Source organism: Daktulosphaira vitifoliae, unplaced genomic scaffold (assembly GCF_025091365.1).
Source record: "Daktulosphaira vitifoliae isolate Bord-2020 unplaced genomic scaffold, ASM2509136v1 Scaffold_1, whole genome shotgun sequence".
NCBI classification, from domain to species: domain Eukaryota; kingdom Metazoa; phylum Arthropoda; class Insecta; order Hemiptera; family Phylloxeridae; genus Daktulosphaira; species Daktulosphaira vitifoliae.
In genome coordinates this window covers 80275787-80295794 of record NW_026099572.1, presented here as the reverse complement: position 1 = coordinate 80295794, position 20008 = coordinate 80275787, and the positions used below count along the sequence as shown (strand labels likewise).

Below are 20008 nucleotides of genomic sequence, written 5' to 3'. Positions count from 1 at the left end.
AAAAAAAAAAAAAAACATATCATAGTAAAATTAATACCTTCTCCTCTTCGCATCGAAGCTAAAACTTTCATAATATTTGTACAAATGTCCCTGAATTATGATACGATTTTCAGCTGTATTCATTTTTTACTTTGTCAGTGGCAACCGCTATAGTTAGACGCGTTTTTATGAGCTGGGCGATTTTCATATGTTAAAAAAATGGATCAAGGATTTGTATCAATGTAAACAATTATTTGAAGTGTAACAAAGTGTTTAAAATGTTAATTATTGCCTATGGTGAGTTTTCTATGAGAAAAACAAGGGTTTACAAGTGCTACAAGCTTATATTACTGTATAAGCCAGGTGTGAGTAACTAGCGGCCCGCGGGCCATTTTTATCTAACCTGCGCTACATTTTCAAATTGCAACATACAATATTAAAGTTTATCGTCTATACTCTATAATCTATATATATAGTCTATAGTCCATACTCTACCTTATCGATATAAATGATCATAAATGATGGCAAATTTGTTAAAAATTGTGCAGTAAAAATGGCTAAATCAATTAACAAAAACAAAATTGCCAGTGAATTTGAAAAAATTTCAGTTTGAAGGTGCACAGTGACACGTAGTATAGCTGACATTGATAGTGCCATTCATAAGACATTGCAAATTATTATGAAGGATTGTGCATATTTTTCGATTGCATTGGAAGAAAGCACAGATGTTTCAGATGTAAGTCAACTTTTGATATTTGTTAGAGTAATATCTCCACAGTTTGAAGTGTATGAAAAGCTATTACAATTATGTTTCTTGCATGAAACTACCAAAGGAAGTGATATATTTAATTCAGTAAAAAACGCAATTGAACCATTTGGTGGATTCAAAAAAATGTCATCGATTGTGACAGATGGTGCCAAAGCTATGGTTGGCAAAAATATTGGTTTTGTTGGATTATTACGCAAATTTAACGTTAATGTTCCTGATATACATTGTATTATTCATCAGGGAGAGTTGTGTGGAAAAATAATGAAGCTTGACGGAGTTATGAATACTGTTTTTAAAATTACTAATCTCATTAGAGGAGGTAACCGTAGTTTAAACCACCGTAATTTTATTACATATTTGGAGGAACTTGATTGTGAGTATGGGGATTTACTATTATACATGAATGTACGCTGGTTAAGTCGTGGAAAGTGTCTAGAACGTTTTTTTGTTTTGAGAAAAGAAATACTTGAGTTTTTTAAAACAAATATTAAAATTGATACAACGTATTTGGAAAACCAATTGGTTGATAAACAATTTTTATGTTTATTTGCATTTTTAACTGATATTTCTCAACATTTAAAGAAATTAAATTTACAACTTTAAGGTAAAAAAACAAACAATTTCTCAAATTATTGGATTTTCAGAAAAAAATTGGTAGTTTTTAAAAATTTAGTCGTTGAAAAAAAACTAATTCATTTTCCGTGTTGCGAAATTATAAAAATAGAATTGAACGATGAGTTTAATTTTCATTATTGTATTACCCACTTGGACGAATTAACTGTAGAATTCGAAAGACGATTTGTAGAAATTGAACTTATGCGCCATTAAATAAATTTGTTTAATAATCCAATGGCAGTTGAAATTGAAAAGCAAGATGCTGAACTTCAATTAGAATTATGTGAGTTACAAACAGATCCATTATTATTATCTACAAAATAGATTGATATAAGCTTCTGGAAAAAACTACCTATTCTAAAATATCCACTTTTACGAGAATTCGCATTAAAAATGTTATCCATGTTTGGGACTACTTACATTTGTGAATGTACATTTTCAAACATGAAACATATTAAATCAAAGCATAGAAATCGACTTACAGATGAAATATTAAGTCACCTACTTCGTCCGAAATTGAAGTCGATTTTGCCGCGTTGTCACTAGAAGCGACACATGCTCAAAAATCACACTAAACAAATATCTATTTATATTTAATTAAATTATTTTAATATTATTTTAATTATTTTATTAAATTATTTTAATAAATTGGCCCTCTAATAACTTTGAGTTGCTTATTCCTGGTATAAGCGTTTTCAAGATTGTCGTGAACACGTTGAAGATGAAAAACGCCCCAGCACATCAACAACCTATAAAAACGTGGAAAAATTTAAAGAAATGTTTATGAACGATCATCGAATTACAATCAGAGAAATCGTTGATGATGTTGGAATATCGATTGGCTCATGTCATGAAATTTATTCGAATGTTTTGGGTATAAAACGCATAGCAGCAAAATTTGTTCCAAAATTGTTGAGTTCTGTACAAAAACAGCGGCAAATTGAAGTTGCTCAGGAGTCTAATAAAGTCAACGACGATGTAAAATTACTAAAATGTATTATAGTAGGTGATAAAACATGGGTTTATGAATGCGACGTTGAAACTATGGCTCAATCGTCCAAGTAGGGCAGATAATAAAAAAATGGAAATAAATATGTAAATAAAAAATCTTTAACTATATTATTATTATATTAAGGAACTATGTATTATTATTGAAATATATTTATGTATTGGAATAGAGTATCTTTATGATAACTAAATTATCTTCTTTAAAATTTTAATAATTACTAAATTATTTATAGCTACATTATTTTTATTCTTGTCTATAATTTTAATAATATTTATTATTAAAATCTTACTGGGTAATATTTCTTGACAATTAGGACATGTAGCATTATACTTTTGAGTTTTCCATTTATTAATGCAATTATTATGATATTTGCAACCACATTTATGAGTACTGAATTTTGAGGTAAGTTCCATTAGACAAATAATGCAGTCTGAAAGAAAAAAGTTTAACATAACAGTTCTTAGATCAACAAAATTATAATAACGCTGATATACAAGGAATATGAATTGAAATTGTAGCATGAGAAAATCGCATAATTTATGCGATACAAATGCCTACAAATGGTAAAAATGAAACTAAAATTTCCTATCCCCATAATCAGAGGTTTTTCTTCCTTGAAAATTTCATTTGTATCTAAAATAAACGTAATTGCATAAAAATTGTCATACAAATTAAGAAGTAACTCAAATTATGATAAATTAGAAAAAAAATTCTTTTTGTATATTTCATCAAATTGCATTGACATTTCTCTAAGTCTTTTTATGCAGTTTATTTACAGTTTTCACAATAATGTAATAAAAAAAAAAAAGCTTATGATAAATTTTTTTTACCCAAGAGACGTTATAAATAATTTACTACGGATTATGCATTTTTTTTTAGTATACGACGTTATTACATAAAATAATGATAGATTAATTAGCATACTTTTTTGTTCGGAATCTAATGCTGAAATCATATTATTTTAAAATAACTTATCAAATACAATATATTTCTTATACAGTTATTGTAAAATATATTAAAATAAATGATTAATGTGCATGTTATGAGTGGATCCGAGCAAGCGGATGAAGTGAAACTTCTTTTTTTATGAAGATATTGCGTGAAAATTGCATCTATTGATATTATATCTTATATGTAATTTAATAAAATCCCATATATTAATACACTTAATTCAAAATTAGATAAAATTGACTAGTAAAAGTAAAGTGTAAACATTTAATAGGTTGTCGGAGAAATGTTTATTTAAATCGAATAAACTGCATAAATTTTATTAGAACAGTTTTGGCGTGATTTTGATCAAGATTTTTTCGAATTTTAAAAATTTTTGGCCGTGGCTAAGCGTGATGCCGACCATGGCCAACCGTTATGCGATCATGATGCTTGATAATCTGTCTTTTTTTGGACCTTTTGTAAGGAAGTTTCACTTCAATATATAAAAAAATTGTTTGATTTTTATTTTCTGAAAATCCAACTATGGTATGACTACAGTCTTACCTAGCTAGTTGGTAACCCCTTTTAAAAATTTTAATTAATATAAAACCTTGATCCCTATGTTGGCTTTGATACGAATCTGAGAAAGTATTAATTTTACTATGATGTGTTTTTTGTGATTGTTACCACTTTTTCTCAGCTTTCACCGAACCGATTTCTTTCAACGATCTTTTGATTTCATCAAAAGATCACAAATTGTATCTAGTCAGAAGACATTACCCTCAAAAATTGAAAAAATTTCCCTCGTTCCCCGTAAATGGGGGAAACCTCCAAAAAAATTACAAATTTAAAAATCGCTAATTTTTTCAATTTTTTTTACTTAAAACTGCCATAACTTCAAAAATGAACAAATCAAAAAAATTTTTTTTTATAGATGCTTGAAGTCATTACCTATCATTTGGTATATTTTTTTTATTAATTTAAAGGGTCAGATTTATGCCCACGGGCGGTGTTTCAAAATAACAACTTTTTCAACTAAACTTTTGAATTTGAAATACTGATACTTTTACTTATACCTTAAATAAAAGCTTATGTAATATACTTTATTATGAAAAAATTTTGGAAATTATTTTGTCTTCTCGGTGAAAATTGGTGCCATATGCTATTATTGTATGAAAATTGTCGATTTTACATTTTACATTTTTAACTTTATATTTATATAACATTTTGAAAAATGTATGGATCAATACAAGTTTTTCATGAGAAATAATATTTATATACTTCTTTCAATCGACATACTTTTTTTTTTAATCGAACCGTTTCACTCAATATACGGGTGTTCAAAACTTAAAAATGCATATAGAAAGTAAAACTTTTTCAACTTATTTTTTGAAAGTGTTCCGGAAATACTGACACTTCAATATATATCTTAAATTAAAGTTGAAGTAATATACTTTATTTCCGAAAAAAAAATGTCGGACTTTTTTTTTGTTTTTACTATGAAAACAGACATTAATGTTAATAAAAAAAATACGATTTTTGTAAAAAAATTCTTTTTTATATTTTTAACTTTATAATGCTATAACTTTTTAAAAAATATATGGATCATTACAATTTTTTTATAATAAATACTATTTCCCTTTATATATTTATATATTATAAATATATATATTGATATAATATAGATTCATCTTGGCTCATGTCTTACACGACAAACACCCTGTTGAGTAAACATATCTCCCGGTTCCCTACCATCAAGTTCCCCATGGTTCCAAGACAGGATTCGAAAATATTTCTCTACTGACCCACTCTTCGCTACAAAGTAGAGGGTGAAATGCGTGTATTGCCAATGACATTGCTGAACACAAATATGTAAATAACACATATTTTATGATTAACACTTTAAAAAGGTAATTTAAAAAGGTTAAATTTTTGCACAAGTAAAATTTATCTTGTACTTACCTGATTTAGATTTATTACCTATATTATTTGAAATAAAATAATACAAACATACGTAAAAATTATATGGCGATTGGTAATAATCGTAATATACTTGATATTTAAGTTATAATGTAGGTATAACATTCAATTATTTTGCATATTAATAAAAAGCGGTAACACAGTAAAGTTGAGACACTGTATGAACATGGTACATCTGGGACAAGTATAGATGATATCTGACAGTGATTAAAATCACTATCATAAAAAACGCTTCGATGCAAATCTGTAGATAGTGTTTCATTTTAAGAATTTGGTGATTTATTCTAAAAGTAAAATTAACTCCTATTTTTAATATTTTAGAAATAATCAGTGTAAAATATCATTTTTAACCTATTATTTGATATTTTAAAGTTAATTTTTTAAAAGTTTATAATAAAAAAAAAGTTGAATTTTTTACTATAACTTTTAGCTCAACTTCAAATTTGAAATTGACATAATTAAATAGACAATTTTATGAGTATTAAAAAAATTGTATCGTTAAGATTAATATGCAGATAGGAAGTCTTAAAAATACTATTTATAATAAATTTATCAGAAAAGCTCAATATTTTGTTGGCTTTTATATCGTAATAGGTAACTAAAATAGAAATAATAGTAATCATTTCCTAGTCACTTTTGGCGTTTAAAAATATAAAATAAAAGATTTACTCAATTGAGCGTATAATAAAATATGATTATACAAGGTGGCCCATAATAACCTTTCACATTTTGTTTATAAATACCTTTTGTTCAAAAAAATATAGAAGAACGGTAAATCCGGTTCCAGATAGCTAGGAGATGCCGCCTAATTATGTTTCATTGTGATTTTATTATAATGGAACAGTGGACGGGTGCTCATCGTGCGTTTATCATAAAAGCTTATTATAAGAATAATGACTCTTACGTGAGTGCAATTCGAGAGTTTCGTATAAATGCCAACAAAATATTGAGCTTTTCTGATAAATTTACTATAAATAGTAGAAATGTTAAGTTTGTGAACGAATAGTTCATTTGAACTATTCACTTAGATGAACTATTCTGAACTGTTTCAGTACCTGTAACTTAACAGTTCACAGTTCGAAAAAAATTGGTAGCAATGTATAAATGAAATAGTTCGCGAACTTCTTTAAAAATTCTCTGTGGTTCGTTGTTCGAAATACTGTAAATGGTTAATAGCTGTTTACAATTAGATAACAAATAAATTATATTGTTAAAATGTTACACGGTTTTTAACTGTTTAACAATAAAATAAATTCATACTATGTACAAATATTAGATCAGATTTCTGATTTAACTTAGGACTACTGGTCAGTATATCTACCTTGAATTAGGTGATAATGATAACATGAGCCATGAGGGTATTGATAATAATTTTTTCTTAGTTTATGATGTTCAGGTTAAGGGTTAGTTTATAACTTAATTGCCCATAAGTAATGTGAACTACAACTGAACTGTGTACTGCTATACTAATAGTGATAAAATGAATAGTTCATTGCTAAACAGTATCAGCATGATCAATAAAATTAGTGAACTTAAGAATAGTTCATTTGAACTATTCACTTGAATGAACTATGAACTAATGAACTATTCACAGAAATGAACTAAACTTTCTATCTCTAATAAATAGTATTTATAAGACTTCCTAACTGCATATTAATCTTAACGATACAATTTTTTTAATTCTCAAAAAATTTTCTATTTAATGATGTCAAATTCAAATTTGAAGTTGAGCTAAAAGTTATGGTAAAAAATTCAACTTTTTTTTTATTATAAACTTTTAAAAAATTAACTTTAAAATATCAAATAATAGGTTAAAAATGATATTTTACACTGATTATTTCTAAAATATTAAAAATAGGAGTTAATTTTACTTTTAGAATAAATCACCAAATTCTTAAAATTAAACACTATCTACAGATTTGCATCGAAGCGTTTTTTATGATAGTGATTTTAATCACTGTCAGATATCATCTATACTTGACTGGTTTTATAAATTATTAAATGATAAATATATTAGTGCAAAACACCACACAAACCCAACCTGCGTTATATTTCTATTCATTCCTAACATACCCCACGCTATGCTACCCTTATTTTTATTTCTTTTTGTTTACTACAATATATTAACGAGGTTAACTATGTCCGCGCTAGCCAAGGCTTTACGCTGAGAAACACTGGGCCACCAAAGTCTTGTTAATTATATTTTGAATATAGATATACATATTCTTATAATTATATTTTGACAAGTTCAGAGTAAATTTTAAGAATATCGATATCGACTATAGGGAATTCATCGAAAATATTATTAGTAAAAACATAGTATAATATAATAGGAATTTAAAGAAAATAAAAAAAAGATAACAAAATAGAATAGACGCAGGTCCCATTATAGAGAACCTTTTTTTTTCTAAATCTAATATACACAGAGAGACTAATTAGTCGAAATAAACGCAAGACAGTATAAACGACTGTTGACACTGAAGAAGAAACCACCATAAAACCAACTCAATCAATTACAAAAGGAAATAAAGGTAAGTGCGAATATTTATTTGCATGCCTTACTTCTAAAAAATTACGTAATAAACAAGAATAGGAATAAGTGAGGTAGGGATATTTTATTATTTAATAAATAAATATAGTTCGACCCCGAGATACCATTTCATTTTTACCATCTTTATCCCCGTCATCTTTAATCTTTTTTTTTTGTTTATTACATAATATAAGTAATAACATCACCTAATTCCTGAGTATCACATTCGACCGATGTGTATCCAACAGTTACAATAAATATTTATTCATATATATCATGTATAAATCATAAAACTTGTAAAGAAGGTATATCAAGGTATTAACTTTTGAAAATGTTCCTGAAATACTGCGTCCTTTAAAGATATGTTAAATTAAAACTTATATTACGTACTATAAATTACAAAAAAAAATATGTCCTGACAACTTATCTTCTACGTACAAATGATATGGCAGTCGAAGTTGAACAAAATTATACAATATTAAATTTTTAAATATCAATTTCGCGGGGTAGCGGGGCATCGTGTATAACGAAGCGAAACAGGGTTGTCAATATATTACACTTATAAATCATAAAACTTGTAATTAGGATACAAACAAGGAAATAAGATATCACGTAGCTTTTAGAATAATCCACCAATTTTTTAAAAATTAAACTCGATCTACAGATTTGAATCGAAACGTTTTTTATGATAGTGAATTTAATCAATGTTAGATACATTTATACTTGTTCCAATTATGCCACATCCACTGTGCTATCGTTTCTATTTAATTGGGCATTTTTTTTTTCTAAATTAATACAATTTGTTAAATCTTAGTCCGAGTCACATACTCAGTCTAGCTAATGTCGGATTACTTATACTTATTGTGTACACCCGATGTATACATAAAGGTTTAATTAGTTTTTTAAGTGTAGATACCTCATTATGTATCTAGCCTAGTTACTAGACAAAAATTTAAAATCATATAAATTTTAAACTTATATACAGGGTGATTTTTTTATCATAACCCACTCAATTAATTACAGAATAATAATAATTAAAATTTTTTTTTTTATTATTATCTTTAGTTACACATTATTCTTGAATTATTAACTATGTAATACTTTTTAAGTTCATCCCTTATGCCTGGTAAGGGTGTCAACTTTGTTTTTTTAAATGGCAACACATATTTTTAATTTAATAAAATGTTTGAGTTTTTAATTCAATAGTAAATGGCATTTGAATTTTTAATGAAACTTAATTGGTTTATTAGATATAAACATTTAAAGTTTCAAATTTTTGAGTTAATATATAGGTATAATACACAAGGGATCACAAATACAAGTAGCAAATTGGTTTTTTTTGATATTGTTATCACAGTCACGGATTGTTTATTATCAATTATGACTATCAATAGATATACTTTTTGTATTGTCAGTTAGTGTATTTATAAACTCACAACAATGTACCTTACTATCATTGATAATAACAATGCTGTGTACCTGCTAATATCGATGTCATAAAAAATCAATTAGCTACCTATATTTTTAATCCCTTGTGTATTATACCTATATATTAACTCAAAAATTTGAAACTTTAAATGTTTATATCTAATAAACCAATTAAGTTTCATTAAAAATTCAAATGCCATTTACTATTGAATTAAAAACTCAAACATTTTATTAAATTAAAAATATGTGTTACCATTTAAAAAAACAAAGTTGACACCCTTACCAGTATAATAAACAAAAGTATAATAAGTATAATAACTAGGGCTAGGGACTTCTAAGAGTTTGCATATTTTACAATTATCATTAAAAACATAGCTAAGTATTATAGAAATTTGTTTCCTAGTAATACGAGTTTAAATTAAAAATTTTTAGTTGCATATTTTGCATATTTAGCCATTTTTTGTTTATAAGTGCACATTTGATCATTTTTGATATAAAATGTTAGTTTTTATAAATATTTTACACTAAACATTTAAATTTAAGTCGATTTTCTAGATCAGAAATATTAATTTTATGGTTTTTACGTTTGTAAAATTAGTGTTTGTTTCTCGGTCGATCACTCGTATTGTTATTTATGAGTAGGTAAACCACACACTGACATACGTGATTCCAAAAGGCGATAATGACACCAAAATAACATTCTATGACCATTACCTACTCCCATTGACCGGACGTGCCCCTTGAATATTTATATTTTTGATAAGTTGATAGTTGGTGTGCGTTCTTCGTGGTATCGTGTTTTCTTGTAGTATTGCTTGAATCCTCAATAAAATAATAAAAATGCCTAGACCAAAACCAAAAGTTTATGATCGGCTAAACGATTTTGTAAAAGAATTCGGTGAAATAATATTTTCGGCGGATAAATCTGTTTTATTTTGTAAAATATGTGACATTAAAGTTAGTGCTGAGAAAAGATTTACTGTAATTCAACACATAAAAACAGCAAAACACATTCAGGGTCTTTATTGGCAACAATTGAAACCAAAAAAAACTCAACAACTTGTATCCACTTCTTTCACAAAGAAAAACGATTTTAATAAAGATTTATGTAAAGCAATGTTATCGGCTAATATAACTTTTTATAAATTAAAAAATAAACATTTTCGAGAATTCTTGGAGTTGTATACTAAAAAAGAAATATCGAAAGATGCCACTCTCCGAAAAGGTTATGTTGACTATTTATATTTGGAAACAATAGAAAAAATTAAAAAGTTTGTTGACGGAAAAAATGTTTGGGTCTCAATAGACGAAACCAGTGACGCAGAAGGACGCTTTATTGCAAACGTTATAATTGGAACTCTTACAATTGATGAACCGGGTTGTATTTATTTGTTGAATTCGGAAGAGTTAGAAAAAGTAAACCATTCGAGCATTTTTAAGCTTTTTGATCAATCGTTGAACTTGCTCTGGCCACAAGGTGTGAAATACGATGACGTACTTTTATTTGTAACTGATGTCGCGCCTTATATGATTAAGGCCGGTAAAGCAATTCAAAATTTGTATTCTAAAATAATACACGTAACTTGCTTGGCGCACGGGCTTCATCGAGTTGCTGAAGAGATAAGAAACCAGTATAAAAACGCCGATCAACTCGTATGCAATGTGAAAACATTTTTCTTAAAGCGCCGTCTACTATTCAAACATTAAAATCTGTTTCACCTGATATTCTATTACCTCCTCAACCAATTTTAACCAGGTGGGGTACATGGATAGATGCTGCTTTATACTATAGCAAACATTTTAAAATAATTAAACAGGTTATTGATATGCTTGATGAGAACGATGCAGAATCTATCAAAAAATGTAAACAAATTTTAAAATCAGATAATTTGGAAGCAAATTTAGCTTTTATCATGTATAATTATAGATTTATTTCAACATCTATCACTCGACTTGAAACCCAAGGCATGGCACTAACTGAATCCATTAAAATAATTAAATCTACAGAAGAATACATTAATTCTGCAAAAATTGGAGATTCTGTCCAAGCTAAAGCAATTGATGACAAATTCCAAAAAGTTATGGAGAAAAATGTTGGATTTGATCAACTACAAATAATATCAAACATTATAAATGGACAAAATGAATATATGGACGGATTGCCTGCAGATATTAGTAGTGGTGATATTCCGTTTTTTAAATTTGCACCAATAAGTTCCATTGACGTGGAACGTTCCTTTTCAAAATATAAAAATATTTTGGCAGATAACAGGAGGTCATTCAAATTTTCTAACTTACGAAAATATCTAATAGTTCAATGTAATGTTCAAGGTAATTATTACTATGTTAATTTAAAAAATAAACACATTTATTCAATTTCAAAGTTGTTATTTTAAAAAAGTATAATTTTTATTATTTTAGACTGAAACACGATGAAAGAAGAAAAACAATTACTTGTTACTACAAGTTTTTTTTTACTATAAATAAAAATTTATGATTTTTATATTTATATTTAGATATTAAAATAAAAAGGTTTTATTAAATACTGTAATTCTTGTAATTTTTTTTAATGCATATTTTAAGAGCATATTTAGTGATTTTTAAGAGCATAAATGCATACATTTTTTAAGGTTTTTAAGGGCATGAAGTCCCTAGCCCTAATAATAACATAAGTATAACATAATTTTAGCATCCCGATATTTTTGCTTTAATATTATAATTGCGCCTATGATTAAAGTATTTACTTTATGTATATAATTTTGTTAACTATTCAAAATTTAAATTATTATAACTTTTAGGCAAAACATGAGTCATGTGATCTAGTAAAGTACTTATTTGTGTGTTTTATAAAAATAGTGAATTCCACATCATTATTCCGCACCTCAACTGTTACCTAAATCTTATAATACTAATATTTTAGAAATTAAAATTACAAAAATTATCACCAATTAATCAACAATTTTATTTAGTTCATTTAATTGTATCAATATAAATACTTTAAAGAGGTGCCTAGATATACTACCCTCGGAAATAGTTTTTTTTTTACAGTAAGCATGATATTTAACATGATTTATTTATATTATAACTATATAATACTCACGGAAACACGAACGGGTCAACACTGAAACAAAATAATCAAAAAAACATATATTTTTCATATGTATATTCTGGATTCATTCAGAATTGATTAAAATTATGAAATTGTATGATTATACAAAGAAATCCGATATTCATTGTTTGTAGTAATTTCATTATAAAGCGAAAGTTTATTTCTTATGCTTTTCCTCGTGCCGCAATTTTAGAATGCTGCATTTGGGATGTTCAATTATTTATAGAAATAAAGTTATTAGAATTCTTCTTTTTCTTCTTCCTCGCCTTAATCCCAACTACTTGGTGTCGGTCAAATAAAATTATTTGAATGGTTTTTTTAAATAAGCGGACCATACATTTATTTTGATATTATTGATTATGATTATATATAAATATTACCTTCTGGTAGAATAAAGTTTAATGTTAAAATCGTGATTAAATAATATAAATTCTGAAAAAAATAACAAAATTAGATTTTTAAATTAACTACATCAGAAGTTACTTACCATTTTTTTTACTTTAAATTCTTTTATGAAATTTCAAAACGTTTTGTAAAAACAATTTTTTTTTTAATAATCCGTAAAATGTTTTGTAATCACATTTTTCTAACATTTTAATGAAATAATTGCTGTGTAAAAATTCATCAACAGGTGGTTTTTTATTTAATTTAATCATTTTTCAGATAAAGCAGGAACGTGTATAAATATTAACTAGACAACAGTTCTATTTGTAATCGATATTATTTTTGGGTCACAAGCGTAGAAAAATTGTAATATAAAATCTTTTATCCGATTGTAACGTGATTTCCCGCTAGGGTCCTAACAGTTGGATAAGCTGTATCTAAACGGGGCAACGCTGGTCCTATATAATTTATATCTCACTAAAAAAGCATCAGTGGTTTCGTGACCAAATAAATATAGACTCTCAACTAACAACGATAACTAGCATTTATTTCTATTTAATATTATTTAAATATAACCTGACTGGATCTCTAGAGAAGTTGGTGGTATCCAAGTTAGGTGAGCAACGGCGGTGAGTGTACATAACCCGAAATAATAATAATAAATAAATAATAATAGTATTTAATTTAGTGACTACAAAAATACTACGTGAGTTATCAGATCAATAAAGTTTAGTTGCCGCGTTTTAACGTGGTAAAATGTCGAATGACTTAGTTTTGTTTTTAATTAATTCAAGAAAATTGTGAAATCGGTTTATTTACACCCGCGCGCCTCATACTTATAGTTGAGCTGTAGGGTCGTTTGTGCTGATCAGGCACTAGAATAGTTGTTAATTGTTAATGTTGATGAAGGACGAATAATCTGTTCGTAACAAGAGTGCCAGCATTTAGCAAACATATTATTTCCTTTTAATGGTAAAACTAAGACCAAGGAAAGCTTAGTAAATGTTATTGCAGCGTTGTCATATAAAGTAAAAGTCTCTTGTTTAGCAATAAAATAAGTAGTATTTCATTGTTAAACAAAAAATAATATTTATAAGCAATATATTAAATTTTAATATTATGACAATTGAGTGAATTTCAAATACTTTTAAACAAAATTTTAGTTTAACTTGCAAGTATATAATTTATATCATTAAATAGAAAATCTCACGAGTAAAAAAAAATATTCTATTTTTTAGATTGATATGTGATCAAAAACTTATATAATTTTATTAATAGTAAATTTATGAGGAAAACTCAAATTTTCGATAAAAATGCTTTATTGTATTTTTATTGTAATGAATCATTTTAATAAAAGTCCTAGTAATCATATCAATGTAACTCTTGGTGTTTAAATAGATGCAGTGGCGTATTTTGAATGATTTCTCGGGTGGTGTCCAATTTTTAATGAACCTCATAAACGAAAATTGTAGAAATGTTTACTGACGTAAAAAAAAACTTACTATTTTTCTAATTACTATTTTAGGAATTGACAAACAATTTGAAATTTGAAATTTTGGTACTGTTGTATCTTAAAAGAAACAAACCTAGTGTCTTAACTTAAAGTAATAAAAGTTTAATAATAACTCAAATGTATTTATTATAGATATAATTAAACAATGCAAAACATACAAAATAAATATACACTAAAAACACAATAAAACAATACACAAAATGAAAACTTAATGTCATAAACGTACCGCGCGAAAAGAGATTACCTTCGGTGCTCCTGAGGTCCTCTCTCCTCTACGATTCATTCCATTTCGTCTTATATACTAAAATATTTTGTTTTTCTTCTTTTTGCAAAATTAATAATACTATCGTTTTCAAAAATGTTTATAAATATTTAATTCCTGGTCTAGTAATAATAGATCAGGAAATTACAATTAAACGAAACATTACAAAAATGTTTTACTTCCAGCTTTACAAATGATAAACTATATTACAGTATACAGACTGATTTTTTTATCATAACCCACTCATTTACTTGTAGAATAAATATAATTTAAACATTATTTTTGGTTTTCTTTAGTTACACATTATTCTTAAATTATTAACTATTTAAAACTTTTTATGTTCATCCCTTATGCCTTGTAAGGGTGTCAACTTTGTCTTTTTGTCTTTTAAATGGGAACACATATTTTGAATATAATAAAATGTTTGGATTTTTAATTAAATAGTAAATGGCATTTGAATTTTTAATATAACTTTATTAGTTTATTAGATATAAACATTTAAAGTTTCAAATTTTTGAGTTAATATACATGTATAATACACATGATGATATGATTACAAATACAGGTAGCTAAATGGTTTATATGATATCAATGTCGCAGTCACGGATTGTTTATTATCAATTATGACTATCATAGATATACTTTCTGTATTGACAGTTAGTGTATTTATAAACTCACAACAATGTGCCTTACTACCATTGATAATAACAATGCTGTGTACCTGCTAATTTCTTTGAAGTTGTTTTAAACAAAGTAACTCATAACTAAATACTTTATTTATAATAAGTAAACAAATAATAAAATCTCCTTTCAGTATTGATGTTCGTAAATTACTTGCTTTTGATGATGTTTCAGTGTCATTCCACTTCGAAATTATAAATAACGATTCAATTAGGTACACAAAAAGCTCAAGAAAATCATTGACAGCATAAAAACGTTCAACTCATTTAGTCGCACATAATTGTTTTAATGATTTTTTAGTTATACATTTTTGACTTTCTTCGATTTGACTTTTCAACACATCTTTTCGCTTTGGGTATATGAAAAAATCTCTAACTTTAGATTTTGTTCCTAATCAATTTCATGTTTTTTGTATAGAAGATGAATAAGAAATAGCAAGGTTTAAAACATGAACAGCACAATGAACAAACGTCGCAAGCGGATAAATTTGATGAATAAGAGATTGAGCTCCGTTAAATTGACCAGACATAGAAGCACATCCATCGTAACACTGTCTTCTAAGGTATTTTGTTTCTACACCAAATGAATGTAAATTTTGAATAATAATATATAAACCTTTTCCAGTAGTATCTATTGTAGGCAAAAACTGAAGAATTCTTCCTTGATAATCATATTTTCAACATCTAAATATCGAACACACAAAGTTACTTTTTCGCTTTCACCACACCCAAAGAAAAACCTCAATCAAAATTGAAAGAGAAATTTTATCAAGGGTTTATGATAATGTTTTATTAATACGAACAAAATAACTATTCTTATAAATAATTATTGTTCAAGACAAGAAAAAAATTATCATATTGATAAATATATCATTGATTCAATAGTAATGATATATTTATCAAATTGAACAATGAATTTATTATATAGATCGAGGTTTTTCTCTGGGTGNAAATATCGAACACACAAAGTTACTTGTTCGCTTCCACCAATGTCGGCCGTTTCATCAGCAAGTATTTTGAAACATCTTTGGGAATTTATGTTTGTTACGATTTTATTTAAAATAATTTTATTGCAGGATTCAATTATTTCATTTTAAAATGTTTCACTTGTATATTTTATTGTTTCTTCAGCTTCCAAAAATGATTTTAAACGGTCATCTCCTTGGTTCTGTATCTTAATATTTCTCTAAAATTTCCTTGATTTCTTTGGATAATTTGTCATTTTCTTGATATATATTGAAGTTACAAACATAACCGTTATTGTCAAAAAAAAAAACTAAATAATAATAATAATAACATTAAAAATGCAAATAATAATTAAACCTATAAGGTAGTTAAACCCTAAAGTTATTTTCGATTTGTTAAAGTCGTTAAAATTAATTCAAATCTCCTGTTATTTTCTTTTATCAGAATTATTATGTCATTAATTCAATTATTAATTAAATTGTTAAACTATATTATATATTCAACTTAATAAATTTTTATGTTAATTATAATCGCATGGCATGATGTTTTTTGTTAATAACTAAATGGTAATAGCAATTTCACATGGGCAAAATTTTTAATAGTTGCAAGAGAATAAATCCAAACGTTGATATTTTATTTCATACAGATTAAATTTTATATGCATAAATATTCTGTTAACCGATATCAAATTTATTCCACTTGAACTTTCATAAAAAAATCTCTATCATTTNATTAACCGATACCAAATTTATTCCACTTGAACTTTCATAAAAAAATCTCTATCATTTGTAAATTAATGTAATAAATAAACAAATAAATACAAAAGGTTTTTCTTCAAAATATCTTTAAAATATATATATATTTTTTGATAATTTTCTGTAAAAAATTCTTAAAATATTGTATTCTATGACCAATAATACAATTAAAATAAATAAGTATTGTTTATACTAAATTTATTTATAATTGGCTTATACATTTTTTTAATCAATTTTTACAATTAAGTTTCCTTGATAATTAAATGTAAATGTTGATTTTATCGACATTTCAGTTCACTTCATTTTTTCCCGTGAAAAATAAACTATCGTCTTGTGTAATTATTAAGATTTATTTAATTAGTTATTGATATGGCAAGTGAAAAAAATATTTTTGGTCAAACAAATGAATCAAACTTACATAAGGTCATACGCAGAGTTGAAGAAATATGGAATCGTCGTTTCATGCATTCCAATTGTGTTTTAAATAATACAAATAAAGGACAAATATCAAAAAAGTCAACTAAAGATGGAAGAATTATCTGTAAACACTATTAAGATTAATAATTAAACTAACTATTTCGAATAGAGAAAAAGTTTTTTAATATAAANATAATTATTTTGAATAGAGAAAGAGTTTTTTAATATAAAATATAAGAAAAATTAATAATAAGTTCTCTTATTCATATATAACAATAATTCAGTCGCTTTACTTTAATTTAACTATTTTAATATTAAAAACCTTTTTCGAAATTGATTATTTAATTAATAATTATTAAAATTATATTCAATTTGCAGCAATTATTAATAAAAATATTTATCCTATAAAAAATTCCATTATTCCAAAAAAACGCACGTATCGAAAAACGAATAAAAATGATAAAATTATTCCAGAAAAATTGGTAACTATAATTATATTAATATATTTATTCGATTTAGCTATGTTATTGGGGTTTGTCTGATTCAAAAATATAAAATAAACTATCAACCCCCTTAATATAAATGCGGTAACATAATGTTTAATATTATTCTGCTATTTTTTCTATTAGATTTTTATGGGAAATTCAATTTTTATCGAAGATAATAATATAATATTAAGTATAGTTTATTTGTTTATTTAAATATCTCTTTGGTTACCTAGAATATGATGCAGCAAAGAGAATTCGGAACACTTTTTCAGAATGAAAAATCTGAAAAATATAAAAATGAAATTTTTAATTCAACAGAAAAAAAAAAATTAGCAATTTCAAAAGACAATCCGCTATTAATATCAGCTGATTTGTTAGAAAAGGTATATTTTATTATGCTTTATTTTAATAAAAAGATTTTAGGGTATATCCTAAACCATTTTTTGGACTTAAAGCAGATTTCTTAAATAAATTTATCATATAATTAATTATATTTTTATGATCCGTTAAGAGTTTTCATAATAAAAATTTGGAACGCAAATCCGAAATAAAAAAACAACTTTTTGAGATATCTTCTAATATTACTGCTCGACCAAATTTAAAAAGAAATTCATCCGGAGAAGATGAAAAAGTCATAAAAAGTATACAACTTTTAAAATATAATTCATTTTTAAAAAATAATATAATAAACGTTTTGATTTTTGAAACAAATATGTAATATTTTAAAACATAAATTATTTTAGAGCCAAAAGTTAGTTCGAATCCTTTGACCTTAAATACGCCGAATGATGTAAATTTACTTGCTCTGTCCACTATTGAAGTAATAAAAGTATCAAAGAAAGAAAATGGTAATTAGTTATTTAATCTATTTATTTTATGTAAAATATAATAAAAAAAGATTATTTATTAAACATAATTAATAATTATAATACGTGTTAAATTAATATAACCTCTGCAGAGGCGTGTCATTAAGGGGCTCCATGGACGTTTTAAACAAAAGTAATTATACGTGTTTAATTTCATAGTCCAAAATCTTAAATAAACTTAACTAATTGTAAACTGTTCAACAAAGTTTTTTATTAATTTTATGAAAAATGTTTAAATATGGTTACACTTGCAGAAGTAATGCAAGATCAGAACACAAAATCTCTTGATCAGTATAATGCACCTTCATTTAAATCGCCCACATCTTGGTATACTTCAGACACAATTAATGAGTACATTAAAATGATAGTAAAACGGTCAGAAGGTGAAGTTTATGCAGTTGTCACTGATTTTATTGTAGCGTATCTTCGAGGAGGTTATCCAGCTGTAAGAAGATGGATAAAAAAAGATATTCACACAATAAAATTACTTTTTGTGCCCATGAATGTATATGGGAGTCATTGGATATTGACAGTGGTTAATATACCTGAAAAGACTGTGACATCATATGATAGTCTTAAGTCGTATAAGGGTCCTTATCCAATGGTATTAAAAAATTTCTTAATTGAATGGGAGATGGACAAAAAAGGAAAAGCTTCTACATGGGCATTACAAATAGGTGAGACATCTCGCCAAACCAATGGACATGATTGTGGGCCATTTACTGTTGAGCTGGCAGAAAAAATGTCTCGAGGAGATACAACACCAATAAATGCAAATTTTATGCCTTTTATAAGATTAAGACACAAAAATGAAATTATTGCTGGCGAGCTATTCAATTAATATTTTTATGAATGAAATTTTATTTTTGTATTTTATATCAATTTTCTTAATATTCACTATAAATTGAAATTTTTATTTGTATACCACCAAACATTTTTTTACTTTTTCTATGTTTAATTGTTGTTTTGTTATTTTATTTTAATCTTATTTTTCTTTGTAACATTTCATTAAAGAAATTCAAATTTAATATAAATTTATCTTAACTGAAATAATTTAATGTTCTTGTTATGTGAATATACAAATATTATAATATACAGTTATGGATACAATTAAGTTAAAAAGTCAGCCAATTATAAATTTTTAAATTAACAAGCGTATCTACTATCTTAACAACTTAATTTTAATTTTACTAAATGACGATTCATAAAGAATTTCATAACTTTTGTTTATTTTTTAAATACTATTTTAATTATAAAAAAAATTTTCTGTATTTTTTATGAATGCGGTATATTGAATAGGGGTAACTAAACTTATTTGTTTATAATTT

General features: G+C 25.9%; 4 protein-coding genes across 5 annotated transcripts in view; 3 read left to right on the top strand and 1 right to left on the bottom strand.

The window, feature by feature from the left end:
* Positions 1-12935, bottom strand: part of LOC126899931 (uncharacterized) — a 16876-nt gene extending 3941 nt beyond the window's left edge. Inside the window, exons 1-6 of one of the 2 annotated variants that reach the window (XM_050675219.1) lie at positions 12837-12935; positions 12730-12781; positions 12341-12361; positions 5265-5282; positions 3297-3317; positions 2662-2802 (exon numbers count right to left, since the gene is read on the bottom strand). In XM_050675219.1, the coding sequence (XP_050531176.1) occupies positions 2662-2802; positions 3297-3317; positions 5265-5282; positions 12341-12361; positions 12730-12781; positions 12837-12839 (256 nt within the window). In that variant the 5' untranslated portion in view covers positions 12840-12935. The remainder of the gene's footprint in view (positions 1-2661; positions 2803-3296; positions 3318-5264; positions 5283-12340; positions 12362-12729; positions 12782-12836) is intronic. The other variant, XM_050675229.1, reaches the window with a different exon arrangement.
* LOC126899859 (uncharacterized) lies at positions 9496-11620 on the top strand. Its single transcript, XM_050675093.1, has one exon. It carries the CDS (start codon positions 10081-10083, stop codon positions 10945-10947), a length of 867 nt encoding a protein of 288 aa, XP_050531050.1. The 5' UTR covers positions 9496-10080; the 3' UTR covers positions 10948-11620.
* Positions 12936-17173: 4238 nt separating the features above from the next.
* Positions 17174-18670, top strand: LOC126895742 (uncharacterized). The gene is made up of 5 exons (XM_050667940.1): positions 17174-17450; positions 17705-17808; positions 18048-18197; positions 18326-18455; positions 18558-18670. The coding sequence occupies exons 1-5, from the start codon at positions 17279-17281 to the stop codon at positions 18668-18670; spliced, it is 669 nt and encodes a 222-aa protein (XP_050523897.1). The 5' UTR covers positions 17174-17278.
* A 129-nt stretch (positions 18671-18799) lies between these two features.
* Positions 18800-19683, top strand: LOC126899900 (sentrin-specific protease 1-like). Its single transcript, XM_050675157.1, has 2 exons — positions 18800-18813; positions 18935-19683. The coding sequence occupies exon 2, from the start codon at positions 18940-18942 to the stop codon at positions 19519-19521; it is 582 nt and encodes a 193-aa protein (XP_050531114.1). The 5' UTR covers positions 18800-18813; positions 18935-18939; the 3' UTR covers positions 19522-19683.
* The last annotated feature ends 325 nt before the right edge of the window (positions 19684-20008 follow it).

Coding starts and splice junctions, on each gene's coding strand:
- LOC126899859 (XM_050675093.1), top strand. CDS start 10,081: ATGCCTAGACCAAAACCAAAAGTTTATGATCGGCTAAACGATTTTGTA.
- LOC126895742 (XM_050667940.1), top strand. CDS start 17,279: ATGGCAAGTGAAAAAAATATTTTTGGTCAAACAAATGAATCAAACTTA. Junction 18,198..18,325: donor CAGCTGATTTGTTAGAAAAG/GTATATTTTATT, acceptor TGATCCGTTAAG/AGTTTTCATAATAAAAATTT. Junction 18,456..18,557: donor AGATGAAAAAGTCATAAAAA/GTATACAACTTT, acceptor AAATTATTTTAG/AGCCAAAAGTTAGTTCGAAT.
- LOC126899900 (XM_050675157.1), top strand. CDS start 18,940: ATGCAAGATCAGAACACAAAATCTCTTGATCAGTATAATGCACCTTCA.